Source organism: Solea solea, chromosome 5, assembly GCF_958295425.1.
Source record: "Solea solea chromosome 5, fSolSol10.1, whole genome shotgun sequence".
Lineage (NCBI taxonomy): Eukaryota > Metazoa > Chordata > Actinopteri > Pleuronectiformes > Soleidae > Solea > Solea solea.
Genome location: NC_081138.1, coordinates 22421009 through 22437823, shown reverse-complemented (window position 1 = coordinate 22437823; position 16815 = coordinate 22421009). Strand labels below are relative to the sequence as shown.

Below are 16815 nucleotides of genomic sequence, written 5' to 3'. Positions count from 1 at the left end.
AAAATCGGTCAAAAATGTCATAGTATTGTATGTCGTCCAAAATCACCCAAAAAAGTCATAGTATAGTATGTCGTCCAAAATCGGTCAAAAAAGTCATAGTATAGTTTGTCGTCCAAAATCACTCAAAAAAGTCATAGTATAGTATGTCTTCAAAAATCCGTCAAAAAAGTCATAGTATATTATGTCGTCAAAAATCAGTCAAAAACGTCATCGTATAGTATGTCGTCAAAAATCGGTCCAAAATGTCATAGTATAGTATGTCTTCAAAAATCGGTCAAAAAAGTCCTACTATATTATGTCGTCAAAAATCCGTCAAAAACGTCATAGTATAGTATGTCGTCAAAAATCGGTCAAAAACGTCATAGTATAGTATGTCGTCCAAAATTTGCCAAAAATGTCATAGTATAGTATGTCGTCCAAAATCGGTCAAAAAATTCATAGTATAGTATGTCGCCCAAAATCGGTCAAAAATGTCATAGTATTGTATGTCGTCCAAAATCACCCAAAAAAGTCATAGTATAGTATGTCGTCCAAAATCACTCAAAAAAGTCATAGTATAGTATGTCTTCAAAAATCCGTCAAAAAAGTCATAGTATATTATGTCGTTAAAAATCAGTCAAAAACGTCATCGTATAGTATGTCGTCAAAAATCGATCCAAAATGTCATAGTATAGTATGTCTTCAAAAATCGGTCAAAAAAGTCCTAGTATATTATGTCGTCAAAAATCCGTCAAAAACGTCTTAGTATAGTATGTTGTCCAAAATCGGTCAAAAACGTCATAGTATAGTATGTCTTCAAAAATCGGTCAAAAAAGTCCTAGTATATTATGTCGTCAAAAATCAGTCAAAAACGTCATAGTATAGTATGTCGTCCAAAATTTGCCAAAAATGTCATAGTATAGTATGTCGTCCAAAATCGGTCAAAAAATTCATAGTATAGTATGTTGCCCAAAATCGGTCAAAAATGTCATAGGATAGTATGTCGTCCAAAATCACCCAAAAAAGTCATAGTATAGTATGTTGTCCAAAATCGGTCAAAAAAGTCATAGTATAGTATGTCGTCCAAAATCGGTCAAAAATGTCATAGTATAGTATGTCGCCCAAAATCGGTCAAAAATGTCATAGTATAGTATGTCGTCCAAAATCACCCAAAAAAGTCATAGTATAGTATGTTGTCCAAAATCGGTCAAAAAAGTCATAGTATAGTATGTCTTCAAAAATCGGTCAAAAAAGTCCTAGTATAGTATGTCGTCCAAAATCGGTCAAAAATGTCATAGTATAGTATGTCGTCCAAAATCACCCAAAAAAGTCATAGTATAGTATGTTGTCCAAAATCGGTCAAAAAAGTCATAGTATAGTATGTCGTCCAAAATCGGTCAAAAACGTCATAGTATAGTATGTCGTCCAAAATCGGTCAAAAATGTCATAGTATAGTATGTCGTCCAAAATCGGTCAAAAAATTCATAGTATAGTATGTCGCCCAAAATCGGTCAAAAATGTCATAGGATAGTATGTCGTCCAAAATCACCCAAAAAGTCATAGTATAGTATGTTGTCCAAAATCGGTCAAAAAAGTCATAGTATAGTATGTCGTCCAAAATCGGTCAAAAATGTCATAGTATAGTATGTCGCCCAAAATCGGTCAAAAATGTCATAGTATAGTATGTCGTCCAAAATCACCCAAAAAAGTCATAGTATAGTATGTTGTCCAAAATCGGTCAAAAAAGTCATAGTATAGTATGTCTTCAAAAATCGGTCAAAAAAGTCCTAGTATAGTATGTCGTCCAAAATCGGTCAAAAATGTCATAGTATAGTATGTCGTCCAAAATCACCCAAAAAAGTCATAGTATAGTATGTTGTCCAAAATCGGTCAAAAAAGTCATAGTATAGTATGTCGTCCAAAATCGGTCAAAAATGTCATAGTATAGTGTGTCGTCCAAAATCGGTCAAAAAAGTCATAGTATAGTATGTCGTCCAAAATCAGTCAAAAATGTCATAGTATAGTTTGTCGTCCAAAATCGGTCAAAAATGTCATAGTATAGTATGTCGTCCAAAATCGGTCAAAAATGTCATAGTATAGTATGTCGTCCAAAATTTGCCAAAAATGTCATAGTATAGTATGTCGTCCAAAATGACTCTAATACATCTCAGGATTTCAAAGGACACTTGTTCCAACCAGGGCTTGAACCTGGATTTTCTTGGTGAAAGGCAAGACTCCTAACCACTACACCAACCTTGTGAATGCTCACTACTGTATTTTGTCCTAAATGACACCAAAATATCGTAGTATAGCATGTCGACCAAAATCACCCAAAAAAGTCGTAGTATAGTATGTCGTCAAAAAATCGGTCAAAAACGTCATAGTATAGTATGTCGTCCAAAATTTGCCAAAAATGTCATAGTATAGTATGTCGTCCAAAATCGGTCAAAAAAGTCATAGTATAGTATGTCTTCAAAAATCGGTCAAAAAAGTCATAGTATATTATGTCTTCAAAAATCAGTCAAAAACGTCATAGTATAGTATGTCGTCAAAAATCGGTCAAAAACGTCATAGTATAGTATGACTTCAAAAATCGGTCAAAAAAGACCTAGTATATTATGTCGTCAAAAATCGGTCAAAAAAGTCATAGTATAGTATGTCGTCCAAAATCACCCAAAAAAGTCATAGTATAGTATGTCTTCAAAAATCGGTCAAAAAAGTCATAGTATATTATGTCGTCAAAAATCAGTCAAAAACGTCATAGTATAGTATGTCGTCCAAAATCGGTCAAAAACGTCATAGTATAGTATGTCTTAAAAAATCGGTCAAAAAAGTCCTAGTATATTATGTCGTCAAAAATCGGTCAAAAACGTCATAGTATAGTATGTTGTCCAAAATTTGCCAAAAATGTCATAGTATAGTATGTCGTCCAAAATCGGTCAAAAATGTCATAGTATAGTATGTCGTCCAAAATCGGTCAAAAAAGTCATAGTATAGTATGTCGTCCAAAATCACCCAAAAAAGTCATAGTATAGTATGTCGTCCAAAATCACCCAAAAAAGTCATAGTATAGTATGTCTTCAAAAATCACCCAAAAAAGTCATAGTATATTATGTCGTCAAAAATCAGTCAAAAACGTCATAGTATAGTATGTCTTCAAAAATCGGTCAAAAAAGTCCTAGTATATTATGTCGTCAAAAATCGGTCAAAAAAGTCATAGTATAGTATGTCGTCCAAAATCGGTCAACAAAGTCATAGTATAGTACGTCTTGCAAAATCGGTCAAAAAAGTCATAGTATAGTATGTCGTCCAAAATCGGTCAACAAAGTCATAGTATAGTATGTCGTCCAAAATCGGTCAAAAAAGTCACAGTATAGTATGTTGTCCAAAATCGGTCAAAAAAGTCATAGTATAGTATGTCGTCCAAAAAGTCATGTTCTTCACAGTGACTCCAATACATTTCAGGATTTCAAAGGACACTTGTTCCAACCAAGGCTTGGATAACATTCTGAACTATGAATTTTTGGTGCGATTTTGGACGACATTGCTTTATGTGCTTGAGTGTTGTTACTGTAAAGTAGTAATTTAATCCTCCACCAATTGAAATATTAAACTTCTACTCCATTCACCAATCTCACATTAACTGTAGGAATAAGCCACATTACATTTGTTTACTAGTCCCTTTGCAGAGTGATATTCAGGGAAACAATATACCAAGTATCCAAATAAGTAATTACACTGCTATCCTAGACCAAGATAAAACTGTATTACTTGAGATTGAATGCAACACAAACCACAAAAGAAATTGATTTATTAGGAACAAAAATGTTTTATTTAATTCAGAGCTGATACATGTCAATTTCAATGAATACAGACAGATAAAAAAAACAAAAACATTTTACTTCCAAACATAATCAAAATGACAAGTTTCATTTTTCATCTGACAATTAAGTTTAAAAACACTAACAGGCACTAGATAAAATTAGTATGTCCAGATATTTGGAGTGGCATTGATCACACTAAAATAAAAAACATAGAATAAAATGGAAGGAAGCATGAAAGCTACGGTTGAAGTTTTTTGTTCTGTTTTTTTACCAGTGCATACAAACAAATTCAGCTCTTTGTTCAACTGTGATAGTCTGCTTAAATTCACCTGAGATTAAATAAAATGCAGTATTGTGTTAAATGATTCTCCCCCTGTGACATTTAGATTAGATGTCTCCTTTTCCTCATCTTAGGCACATAGTTGTGGTGATGCCCTTTCTACTAATCCAGTGACATGAAGGTATTGAGTTTTTAAAAAAATCTGCTGTGGAATGATCCACACACACAAGGCAGTGTGCTTTAAATTGTACTACTAAAAGCAGGGGTATCACCCTCTACTGATTAAAATGGCCATCACAGCTAAAAACCTGTAAGACAAAAAACAAATAAGAGTCAGTTAGGCCACATTCAGATTCAAATTGACATTACATTCACATGTAAATCTATCCTCCGGACACACAAGAGACCGTCTCTTCAGCTAACATCCTCCAACTGACAGTGGTTTCACAAGTTTACAGGTAACTGAAAACACTTTTACACTTCTCTGGGTCTACATGTGGATGTATCTGTGCGTGTGTCAGTGGCGATTGCTTGAAGGCAGCAAGGGAAACTCAGCTTCCTCTAAAAATGTCGTCAAATATTTACAATACTGTGTTGTATTTACATTTCAATACTAAACGTGCGCTAGTTCGTGACCTTTACTGCCTCAGTCCTGTGTGGATTTTGCAAGGGAAGTCTGTAGACAAATAGCTGGCCGTTGTGTGTTATTTGCTCAGCAATAGACGACATTTTTATTTGTACATACTGTATACACTGCAAAAAAAAACAGTTTATTATCGTGTTTCAGTTTTACATCATTTATAAATACAACAGTGTATTTGCATACAGCACAGGAAATGCTACACATTTAATCTAGTGCGGATTGTGTACAAACACAAATCCATGCATGAGTAATGAGTTTACATGTGGGAAATTGCAGAATATGGCTCGATTTACTTTATGTATGACATAAGCTTTGTTTGAGATGTTTGCGTTCTGTCGTCTTACCTTTTTTTGTTTTATTTGGGAATGCCTGCCACAATCTCAGACTCAATTCCACAGTGATCCGATCCACGCAAGATTTTAAAGAATCCTGTGGCACAGACACAACAAAGAGACAGTTTAGGGACAGTTTACACATTCAACAGATAAGATATCTTCATGTTGTCAGTTCATACCCGTTAGGTATGTTTACAATACAATGCTTTTTTACATAACAAAGCATGACTGACATGTTGATTTACTGGTATTTAACCTGTTGTATAACACCTAAAACCTTAATGTGGCATTTAATTGTTTTTTATTTTTATTCATTTATTTATTTATTTATTTCAAACACAGTTTAAGTGGTAAATTTACCCCAGTTTTGACTTTAGCAGGAGAATATCGGATACAGACTTCAGGTAAATCCATTATTTTTTGGGCCCCCTACAAAGCTTAAACGTTATTGTTTTTTTTTTTATCTATTGCATGGGTAGGAAATAAAATATTTGTCTTTCTTCAGTTACCATTACTAGTGTTTAGCTGTTTATACTTCCATGTGCTATTTGTGTGTTTTTGTGGTTGTAACATAATATAACTGACAAAATGACCCAAGACTGGAGCTGTTCTTGTTCTGCTTTTGAATATTTTGAAGAATACACATTCTTGGTATTTTATTGGAATTTTGGTTTCAATGCACTCAAAGCAAACTGTGTCTGTGCTCACCATTATCACCCCAGTCGATGTTCCAGGAGTTAGCACACAGCCAGTAGGGGACTTTATCCTCCACTCCCCAACCCAGGACTTTGATGGCGTGGCCACCAAGAGCTGATCCAGTCATGTGCTGATACACGCCTGGAGTGACAGGGAACATGATAAAAAGAGGGTCAACCCAGAGTTTGAGAAAGTCCGACACATTTGAGCAAACTCTGCAGTCTGAGGTCTACCCTGTGCTTTACAGAGTCTGAGTGCGTTACATGTTTGTGTTCTTACCAGACTTATACAGGACAAAGTCTTCATAGACGGTGAAGGCTCCCTCTACTGGACCATTCTTAAATATCTCAGCTTGTATCTGCTTCTCACTTGCCTCCACGTTGTAAGACGTTTTACCTGCAACACAATTTTGACTCAGGTGTCTGTGATACATTTCATACTGAATACTATATGCTAATGTGGCTGAATGAATTCAAATACATCTGTGAGTGCAACATGGTCTCTTACATAATATCACAGGGCGTGGCATGACATGACATTTCTTCCCTCAACATGCCTGGAGTTATACAGTTAAATTGTCAGACTGGGTGTCTAACGTGTTTATTCATAGAGATCAAAGTGTGTCTCTTCTTCTTCTCCTTCTCTTACCATAATGCTTGTCCTCTTTGTAGCCAGGTGTGTATCCAGCCTCACACCTGGACACACAATCAGGTGTGTCTCCACCCTCTCCACTGCAGGGAGGTCTGCTGCCATTCACATGGTGCTCACAGGGGGCGATGGTGTAAGGGCGGCAACCTGTTGACGCAAAGATGAATTCAGAGTCGTCCACGCGTCCATGTATTCTCTGTGGAAGTCTCTCACACACACACACACAGAACTAACCTATGTGGGAGTCATAGAGACCTCCAGAGACCAGTCCCTCTTCAGTCCAGAAATTCCAGGCAGCAGAGGGGTAACCACCATTACATCTAAAAAAAAGAAAAAAAAAAAAAAAAGAGGGGAAGACCCACCAGTAAGCACTTACACCAGTGACACTGTACAAAAGCAACAGGTGCAGATGTGCGCTGCACCTGGTGTGTGTTAATGCAGAAGTTAAATTCACTATCACTGTTTGGTGTGTGAGCAAATATAAGTCATTCTAATTCTAGGTAAGTCTTCTTTGTTTAACACAGATGTTTTCTAAATCAAGTACATCTACATCTACAACATCATCATCATCATCATCATCATCATGGTGTGAAATGATTCGTTATAGTGAGCCATGAGATTGTTGTGGCCCTAAAAACAATGACTTTATCCAAGTTCTAGAATTTTGACATCATTAAAACTGAAAGGTGATTAGCACCGGTGTCTCAAATGAAGAAAGTGTGAATTCTGATCACTGCTGATGTATAGAGATACATGTCTGCTAAATGCTTAAATGTAAATGTAAATGTAATGGAAAGGTTACGTTGAAATGCATTTTTAAGTAAACACCTCAAGTGTCTCAAACAGCATTTGATACGGTTTACATCCTCCTTATTCCCCCGTGCTGCTGTGTTAATAACAAAAAAAAAAACCTCTCCGCAACATGTGATTGCCTCGCAGACCTATAAAGTTACTTATAAGCACAAATCTGTTGGAGCCGTCATTGTTCACACAGTGTGCACATAATTACAAGGAGGTCACAATGTGTCAGATGTGATGAGGTCCTTTCTAGTGTGCACAGTTGTATACAGGAGAGAATAAACCAGGCTTTAAAATTTTATTTGAACATGAACTGAAGTTCTTAAACTCTGGAGGCGGGGCCGTCCGTGAGAACACAGATGTCTGCAATTGTTTCTCTGAACCAGCTCGTTCTCCTTATAATTCACATTTCAAAAAGAAAACTATTACTAGGACAGGGCAATATGGGAAAAAAAAAAATCTTATCATGATATACTTATCATTTGATATCAATATTTCTGCCATGCTTAAAGTTTCCCCTTCCCATCTGATGTTAAACGTAAAGATTTAAATATTGTTTATTTTTGTACAAGTTGAACATGAGAACTGTAGCATGTTCTGCAAATTAATTTAGATAAATAAAACAGTTAAATGTGAACTAAAATCTTAATAGTTACAGGTTCAAAGTATTACAGGAAATCAGTTAAATATCAGGAACTACCTTCATGTTGTGTCTTTCTCTTTCTAGGGCTCAAAATAGGTTAAGTTGGTGGCAAACATACCCGGCAAATAACCACACAAACACATGTGACTTGACCAAACTGACGTCTGACACACTTCTTTAGATCTCTCTCTGCAGTCTGTATATAGCTGGGAACTGTCTGAGGGAAACGTTCATGGCCAGGGAGTTGGTAACAAGGGTCAATTCCTTTTATCAGTTGCTTAAATCGGTTATCTTTCCGTGCTTAAGCGCACCGCGCCTTTGGCAACAGAGTAGACTCTATGGTCTGCTGTTGTGGTGCAGACATCACATTAGCTTTAAAGGGAGAGCCAACAGTACAGACGTGGGGATGATCCAGGGGATGGCGCTGCTTCAGGTGTCTCTCAAGGTTTCGTTAGGATCATTTTCTAGTTTGACTCGCTCTCGGAAGAGTTCTATCTATTATGGTCCTCACACATTAGGTCACACGTTGAGCAGAACGAAAGCAACAAAACCTGCTGTCACTTACCCCATGCCACAGGAGTCGCAGCAGGTCAGCAGATCCTCAGAGGAGATCTCCACAGTGACCTTGCCATTACTGTGGATGCACACACGGTCGGAGATGGCCTCTGCAGCGCCAAACGCCTGAAGTCAAAGGAGCCAAGAAATGCCACAAACACAGATAGATTACAGCTAATTACACTTTTGCATACATAGCAATAAATGCCTTACAACCCCTTTATAATAAGCCATTTAAAAAAAAAAAAAAAAAAAAGAACATTGCATGTTGCAAAGCATTTCAAGGCAAATATCCCAGTTTCATGCAGTCCCAGTGAGCGTTGTTGCCTCTCACCCAGCAGGATCCACAGGAGCCCTGGTCTCTGATCTCTTTCAGCGTGGGACAGTTTGGCCAATTCACTCGGGAGTCAAATTCATCAGGCAACTTCATATCGCCAGCATGTTGGACCCTGCAGATGTATTTGTATTTGTATTAGTATGTGCAACAACAAATTGTTTTTAGACATAAAAAGTAGGAGGAATAAAAAAATGACATTCAGAAACATCAATCCAGCTCTCACAATTCATTACACTGGAAAAAATAGTCGGAAATATAGTCAGAAATGTAAAAATTACTACAATATTAGATGCAAAGCAGCAACAAAATGTGACCATGTAGACCTAGACACCATGTGACTGGGAGTTTAATAATACCTCTTTATAATATACTTGCGAGTAGTCACATCAACGGATTGATATTTATAATCAAATGGATAATCTCATCTTCATGCACATCCCTAATATCAACTGCTAGTGGTGCTCTTTATTAATTTATAAATATAATAAAAGTTGTGCTTTCTTATCCTTCTTCTGTTGTGTCTCATTTTATACCACCTGTTGCTTATGTCCCTGAACCATCTCCTAATATTACTGTCACCCTCTTTTTGAGAATTCTGTAGAAATTAGGGATAAACAAATGTACACAGCAGATTATGAAAACAAATGAGACTCACATGATTGGTAGTTTAGGTCCCTTCAGCATCGTACCACAGAGTCTCTTGATGTAACTGTAGTCAACATTATGGAAGTTGTGACCAGCCTGAAGTAGAGGAGGACGATTCAGTCACCATTCATACACATAGAGGACGCAGGTGAGAGAAAAAGAAAACAAACTCACTTTCCATGTAGAGTTCATCTTGTTGATGTAGTTGACCATCTCACTGGACAGCGGTTTGAGGTGGGGTCTGGCCATGCTCACCGACAAGCCGGCAGCCAGGATTAGGAAGGCTGCACGCCACATTCTGGCTGAAAAACACAACATTTAGGTAAAGTGATTTTTTTTTTTCACATCTCCTCTTCTCCAGGGAAAATGGTAGCACTCTTAAACCAGATTTTTTTTTTAAAACTAAAAGTATTACCTAAAAACAAAAGCCTGTAAGACCAGATATTACAAGAATAAATCTGTATGGACACAGTTTTTGATTGTGTTTTTTAAATTTCCATCCGTCAAGAATGTTGCATCACTTTTTAAGACGCTGCAGTGACTTGTGGCAGATAAGCAGATAAGATGGGATGTATTGAAGTTTTGTTTCTCTTATCATGGCTGAAATACCTACATGTCAATTCATTCAGTTAGGAATTTTCCTACATTTGACTAGAGTCTGCAGTTTTTTTAAGACCATAAATATAAACACACTGGGATATAAAAGATACTGAAAATAATAGAATAAAAATGCAAAAGTCTGCATACAAACTGGAAAATTAGATTTTTGTTCCAATCAGAGTGAAAATTTGATGTTTACACTTGAAAGTTTTGCCCCACTTACACACACACACACACACGTAACACTTTGACCAACAAAACACACTTCACAGATCACCAGACCGTGTCACTGTGGTTGCAGACACAAGTGGAACACGCACTGGATTAGACAAACTAAGTACAGAAAAACCTCTTATCCTCCTCAGTCATGCAAGTCAAGAGTTTTTTCAGTGGTTAAACACACTGCGTCAGCATATATGGACCACTGACTTCAACCAATTCACTAAACCTACATAAGAAATGGACTTTAGACACTATTTAATGGGGCCACCACCACAACTAATGATTATTTTAATTTGGTCCATAAAGTGTCAGAAATCATTATAAAATGTCAATGCTTCCACAAACCTCAAATTTACAGTGTCCTCAATTATCTTAATTTGTCCACAAACCAAAGGTATTTTGGCTCAAGAGACATTAGCAGGCAGACTGGAGGAGCTGGGGATCAAACCACCAACCTTCTGGTGAGAGGTAGGTTTGCTGAGCCACCGCCACCCGAATAATTCCACTAACTATTGACCTAATAGGACAATAATCAGAATATGTATGCATATATATATATATATATATATATATATATATATATATATATATATATATATATATATATATATATATATATTAAAATCATATTCCTCTTGATATGTTACAGAGCATAGTGTGATTATGACTCATGTCACTGCTGTAAAAATAGGATGTTATAATCGGAGTAAGATGTAAACACATCAACAAAAGGCAACTAAAAAAATGATTCTACATCTTTTGGCTTGTTCAGAGATTATTCTTTGTTAGAAAATGCTGTATACATACAGTTTCCAATTCTGTCTCAATCTGGATAATATGAGATTATTTCTGACCATGGCCACAAAACAAACTCAGTGATTGTTTTTATTTGTGCATGAAACTTGGTTCAAAGTTGGCCAACAACACTGAATTTGAATCTTGTTAGGGGCGTGTAAAGTCAGCACATCTGTTGGGACATGTCCCGCTCTCTATCATGGAAAAAAGAATTCAGTGAAAACATGTCGAGGTAAAAACCTCCAGTGAAACAGGTTTGATATCACCTGACCAATGAAGTAAGATGACTGGAAATTACACAGACAGGGAAAAAAAACAGAAAGTTCCTCTTTACAGAAAAGAAAAAACACCTGACATGTGAGCACATTCAAAATCTTAACTGGCCTTCTATAATACTACTATAATACCACAGGCTCTTCATAATGTATCATGTGATGGAAACTTTCTGAAGTATCTTTACACCTTTCAGTTGTTTACAGATTTCTGAGGCTTTTCCAGTTGTTGGAGACAAAGGGTTTAAGTGCATGTGCTGTTTATATGATTTAGGTGTCTATAAATCATCTACATATTGCAAAATCTTTAACTATATGCAGACTATAAAAGCTTATCAATCAATCTTTATTTATACAGCAGTTTTCAAACATTTGGACTGCAAATGTAGGAGGTTACCATTCAATTGAAAACGTGTTCAATGTTGAGATTTTGTCAAAAATGAGAAGAAACATAACAGTAACATTAATAGCAAAAGGGGCAATACAATTAAAACTAGTAAAATAAAAACACACTTAACTTTTAATCAAACAAGATTTGAGTAACATAATTTTAAAAATCTATTACATAGATATGAAACCAATGTCAAGATATATGCAAATGAAGACACGAAAGTGCTTTTAAAGCAGATTTCTTTGGAAAGGTGGTTTCCAGTTGAAACTGAAATATGGACATGATTTAGGGAAGTAATAAAACAACCCCACCCCTTCCCCAACAATCACATCACTTACTTTAACACATCTGTGATAAGAATACACACACAGGCTGTGATAAGTTGCAGAGTCCTCATGCCCTAAATGAGCACGAGTGACTTATTGTTTCTGACTTTTAAGCACCTTCTTTTAAAAGGCGACATAGAATGCTTGTATCACACATATATGTTAGTTATGGAGGTCTACTAACATATATTAACTTGTTTTCATGGTTAAAAACCTACTAGTCGCTGCAAACGAGCCGATCGAAATATCTCCTCACTGACGCTCTCGTCAGCCGCGTTGTTTCAGACCAAAACCACACCCCCAGAACGTGGACTGTGTTGTGATTGGCCAGCCAACAAGAGCTTTCCCACTGTCCTGTGATTGGCCAGGTACCTGGAAGTGACGTAATAGATAGGCCAGCTCTCAGATACACAGCTCCCCCTCTGGCACGGTGGATGCTCTGCATCTCAGCAGCTACAACGAGAGTAGTTCTTCTTCTTCTGCGGTTGAATGTACGCAACCGGATGTGCCCGGACTAGTGCCGCACCAGGAGGCGCTACGGTGGTGAGGATTTCTGATGACGACATCAAATTACGGAAGTGCCGATCCGCTTCGCAGAGCCCAGGAAAACAATAAAACCCTATTTTCTCAGCAGTGGCTGAACTGTTGTTCTGAAACGTTAGGGTTTCATAAACGAGGTAATGACGCAGATACACACACAAACGCAGCGTTAATTGGAGCTTCCGGTCTATGTCGCCTTTAAAGAGCTGTGGGAGGTGGAAACATCCCGAGTAAGAAGTTTCAGATTGTGTCAGAAGAACTAGATGAGTCAGCACCAAAGCCACAGACTGAAGAGTTTAAAGTGACTGAACCAGTGATGTGAATAGGTTTGCTCTTTAACAGAAGTGAAGCAACAGCTGATATGACAAGGACAACTTTATGAAAAAGTCTATTATCAACTGTGTGAGAAACAAAAAAAGACATCATGGTGGGAATCAAGGACCCATTCCACAAGTTACTTCTGTCCACACAAAATTCATGATCTTTTCCAGTCACATGTACATGTTGTGCATGGTACCATTCATGCTGAAAAGGGCATCTGTGTCTTGGGGGTCCATGTGTACCTTTGTGGACATGGATGGATGATGGCGTTTGTGTGCCACGGACCGAGGCTTTGGGCGGTACGAGATTCTGAAGATATGATTAACTAAAGCAAAAACACCACAGTATCACTGTAATGCAAGTAAAGTTGTAAAATGTTACCTCCTCTCAGCCATTATAGCCACAACCTGAGTTATTCCTGCATTCTATGCAGTACACAGTGTATGAACTGACCCGGACGCCCCCAGGTACATTTTTGTCTCGGGACCCCAAAGTCTCTCAAAATGCCCCAGCTCCCCAAAGGATGAGTTAAACTGGTGTGTGTGTGTGTGTGTTTGTCTTTGCTACATTCTTTCCTATATAAAATCTTGTCTTCTTGATTTCAAACACTCATCTTCTACAGCTTTATCTTCCACATGAGGGTCTTGGGGTGGGCACTGGTGCCAATCCCAGCTGACATACCGTAGGGCAAAAGACCACGGGACAGGTCGCCAGTCCATGACAGGGACACATAGAACCATCCACTCTCATGGCCAGTTTAGAGTGTCAGATTAGGCTAATCCCCAAATCTGCAAATTTTTGGACTGTGAGAGGAAACCGGAGAACCAAAATGCACGCACACACAAGGGAAAACATGCAAGCTCCATGCAGAGAGGCCCTTGTTCCTACCGGGTCGTGAACCCAGGTCTTCATGCTGCAGAGGCAAGAGGGCCTTTGTTTTTAAACACCTACGCTAAAATTGTATTCTGTATTGTGTATCATAATTAAGTTAGCTATTATGCTCAACTATTAACCTACATGGATTCTTATATGTTCTTTTATGTATAAAGAACAATGCAAATAGTTTGTGGTTTCTGTGCGCCTCTGGTACAAACACTAGGGAAGTGAAAATGTGTGACACGAGCCTCACCACAGTAGACGTTAAAGCTGATAAGTCTGTTCTGTAAAAGTTTCCTATAAATGCCTGGTGCGACTGTGATCTCTTATTCTTGACTAACAGGAAAAGGTAAAGATCATTTCCTCCTTCCTTGTCACAGAGCCAATGAAATGTTGCTGCCAGTAGGTAAAATAAACTAAATAATTGAATATTCTGGAAAGAAACTGTGTCGTGGCTCAATATGGTCACATCATTTAAATGATAAGGGCTGAATAACGTAAATAATATGGTAATATCTAATTGTTGGTTGTTGTTTTGTTTACATAATTGTGGTTTGAGTTGCAATACATTTCTTAGAGCCAAGTTTTGGTTCAATATTTATAGTGCACTGCATACTTTGTGACTTGCCAATAGAAAGGTTTCATATTGCAATATAGATTTCAAAACAATTAATAATTCAACAGGTTCATGCTGTTTGGAGTCACTGCTGAATCCCAGACATTTTTCATTTATAGGTAAAAATTGTTGTTGATCAGTGAGCACAGCAGATTGTCTTTAACAAAAAGGTCTGGGGTTTTTATCCCCAGCTCTTCTCCATCAAGAATAAAAAGGTTCAGCGTTACACCCATTGCAGGGGGCTGGTGTAAATAATGATAATAAATGAATTTATTATGTCAGATCTGCATTTAATGATCACCTACTTTGCAACTTCCCATAGACTGACCTCAGTTCACTCACTAGACAGGGATTAAGTTCCACTGCACTGCTATGCACACCATAAACTAACAAGTATTGCACACGATGTAAATTAGAACAACTTATGCTACATTTTCCCAGCAAGTTCCCAGCACACACCTTCACCCTGTCGTGAATACTTCATCGAAATTTGATTTGAGCCAGTTACGAATGGGGAGGTGAGCATATAAAATAGGATTAATGAATAATGGATTAGTTGTTTTATTTTTAAAAGTCGATTATGTTGAAGTGAAAGTCAATTTCCCCATATTGTATTCAGCACCAGATCAGACAAGAAGGGTTCCTCTGCAGGACGTAATGACAGAGGCGGGACTTAGAGCGTATACTGGCGTCATGAGGCTTCTACGTATTGTATTGTTCATGGAGAAGTAAAAACTACAAATCAGACTTTTTTCACGTGTCACGGCATGTAGGTTTAAGATCATTTGAGGTGAAAAATTTGTCATTTAGAATTTAAAAATATGGTTCACGTACCCAGATATGACATATGTATAGTTTGGGAGCAACATTGTCACAGGTGCTATTCTACTAATTAGATCCGACTTTTGTGTAGTGTTTTTGCACGCAAACATTATTTCATGTTCTGTCCTATTTAATGCCACATGTAACATACGCTAATATCAATCAGCTAAATGCTTTTCATTCACTTTAAATGGAGCAACTTCATGCACACCCTTGTCCCCATAATTCCCTTGACTTCCCCTGTTCAGTGTCTCTTTACAGACAAACTGTCTACCACTCACATTAGATTTTCTTTCACTTTCCACCACCCCGTTTCACTGAGGTCGAGTCTTCGGTGTCACGTATCATGTTCATTTTACTTCAGATATTCAGTTATGGATAGGATTTCATTCATATTTTCAATGTAGCCGATTCATTTTCTCAAACGATTATCACCTCTAAAGCTTAAGGAGGTCAAGGTTCAAAAACTAGAGACGTTGAAGATATTTTTGGTTCCTTAAGTAAACAACGTCGAGCCAAAAAAACGGATGTACACACCGCCGAGTCTGTTGTCTGTGGTAAACTGATTTCGCAAAACGTGTAAACAACGAACCGTAGAAACAAACAGAAGCCGATTTAATGTGTACAAACACAACAACAACAACAATATAAAGTCACTCACCTGTGGTGTGTTGTGTTTCAGCTAAGATTATGGACGTGACTTGACGTCTTCTCCTGAGTCACGGACGTGTGTGTGTGTACGCTCTCACCGTTTATTCTTGAAACCACGTGACGCGGTCACATGAACGCAGCTCATGTGATCTGTGAGGAAATCAAAGGGCGTGTTTCAAACGGTTCGACTCCCCTCGACCACATCAAAAACCACTGTACCTAGACTTATCAAATCTGGACTGGATTAACCTACAGACCCTGAAGATTCATAAAAACACAGACCTTGATTTGTGAAACCTTTATTCTATTTGTGAAAATAGAAAAAAAATTTCAGCGTCCTTACATAAAACACCAATACCCTAATGTTTGTTTGTGTGGTTTGTTATAACTGTGTTAGATTGCTTTATATATGCCCTTGTAGTTATTATTACTGTATTGTGGTTGTGTTTCTTATTCGACAATCATGGGCTAAAACACACAAGATTTAATTACTGAGGACATTTTCAATAATGCATGCTTTGCATTAAATTACTTTAATTTCTTTTTTTATTGCCTTGTGCTCAAGATCACAAGATTGAATGTGTAAGCACTTTCTCTTCCTCTTGTCTGAATGTCATATGACTTTAAAATCATATGTCGGGGAAATACTGTAATCACAGCACAAAAACTTCATGATTTGACCAAGAAAGTTGTGAAAGAACACTTGTCAGCAAATGCTGTGGCCTGACCATAACTCAGTGTGATTCAATATAAATTTAACTCTAGTTCTGTGTATGAAAATGATTATAGATTGTGCAAACATACCTTGAGATATAACATAGAGCGAGTCGTCTTTCAATCCCTAGGTTGTGGGTCTGATTCCCGGCTCCTACTTGGTCCTAAGTCCTTGGGGAAGACAATTAATCCCATGTTGCTCCTGATGGCTGTGCTGACAGCATGTGAACGGGTATGAAAGATGATGTGCTGCACATAGATGCGCTGTATGAAAATGAGTGTGAAT

The 16815-nt window shown here is 37.5% G+C and overlaps 1 protein-coding gene across 1 annotated transcript; it reads right to left on the bottom strand.

The window, feature by feature from the left end:
• Positions 1-3788: 3788 nt before the first annotated feature.
• On the bottom strand, positions 3789-15953 carry ctsba (cathepsin Ba). Its single transcript, XM_058629807.1, has 11 exons — positions 15826-15953; positions 9558-9685; positions 9394-9479; positions 8736-8850; positions 8412-8527; positions 6640-6725; positions 6406-6552; positions 6037-6153; positions 5770-5898; positions 5071-5155; positions 3789-4391 (listed from the first exon to the last, which is right to left on the bottom strand). Exons 2-10 carry the CDS (start codon positions 9678-9680, stop codon positions 5082-5084), a joined length of 993 nt encoding a protein of 330 aa, XP_058485790.1. The 5' UTR covers positions 9681-9685; positions 15826-15953; the 3' UTR covers positions 3789-4391; positions 5071-5081.
• Between the last annotated feature and the right edge of the window lie 862 nt (positions 15954-16815).

Excerpts from the sequence above, each read along its gene's own strand:
- ctsba (XM_058629807.1), bottom strand. The coding sequence starts at position 9,680 with ATGTGGCGTGCAGCCTTCCTAATCCTGGCTGCCGGCTTGTCGGTGAGC. Across the intron at positions 9,480-9,557 it reads AGATGAACTCTACATGGAAA|GCTGGTCACAACTTCCATAA; the intron begins GTGAGTTTGTTT and ends CCTCTACTTCAG. Across the intron at positions 5,899-6,036 it reads CTTTGTCCTGTATAAGTCTG|GCGTGTATCAGCACATGACT; the intron begins GTAAGAACACAA and ends CTGTCACTCCAG.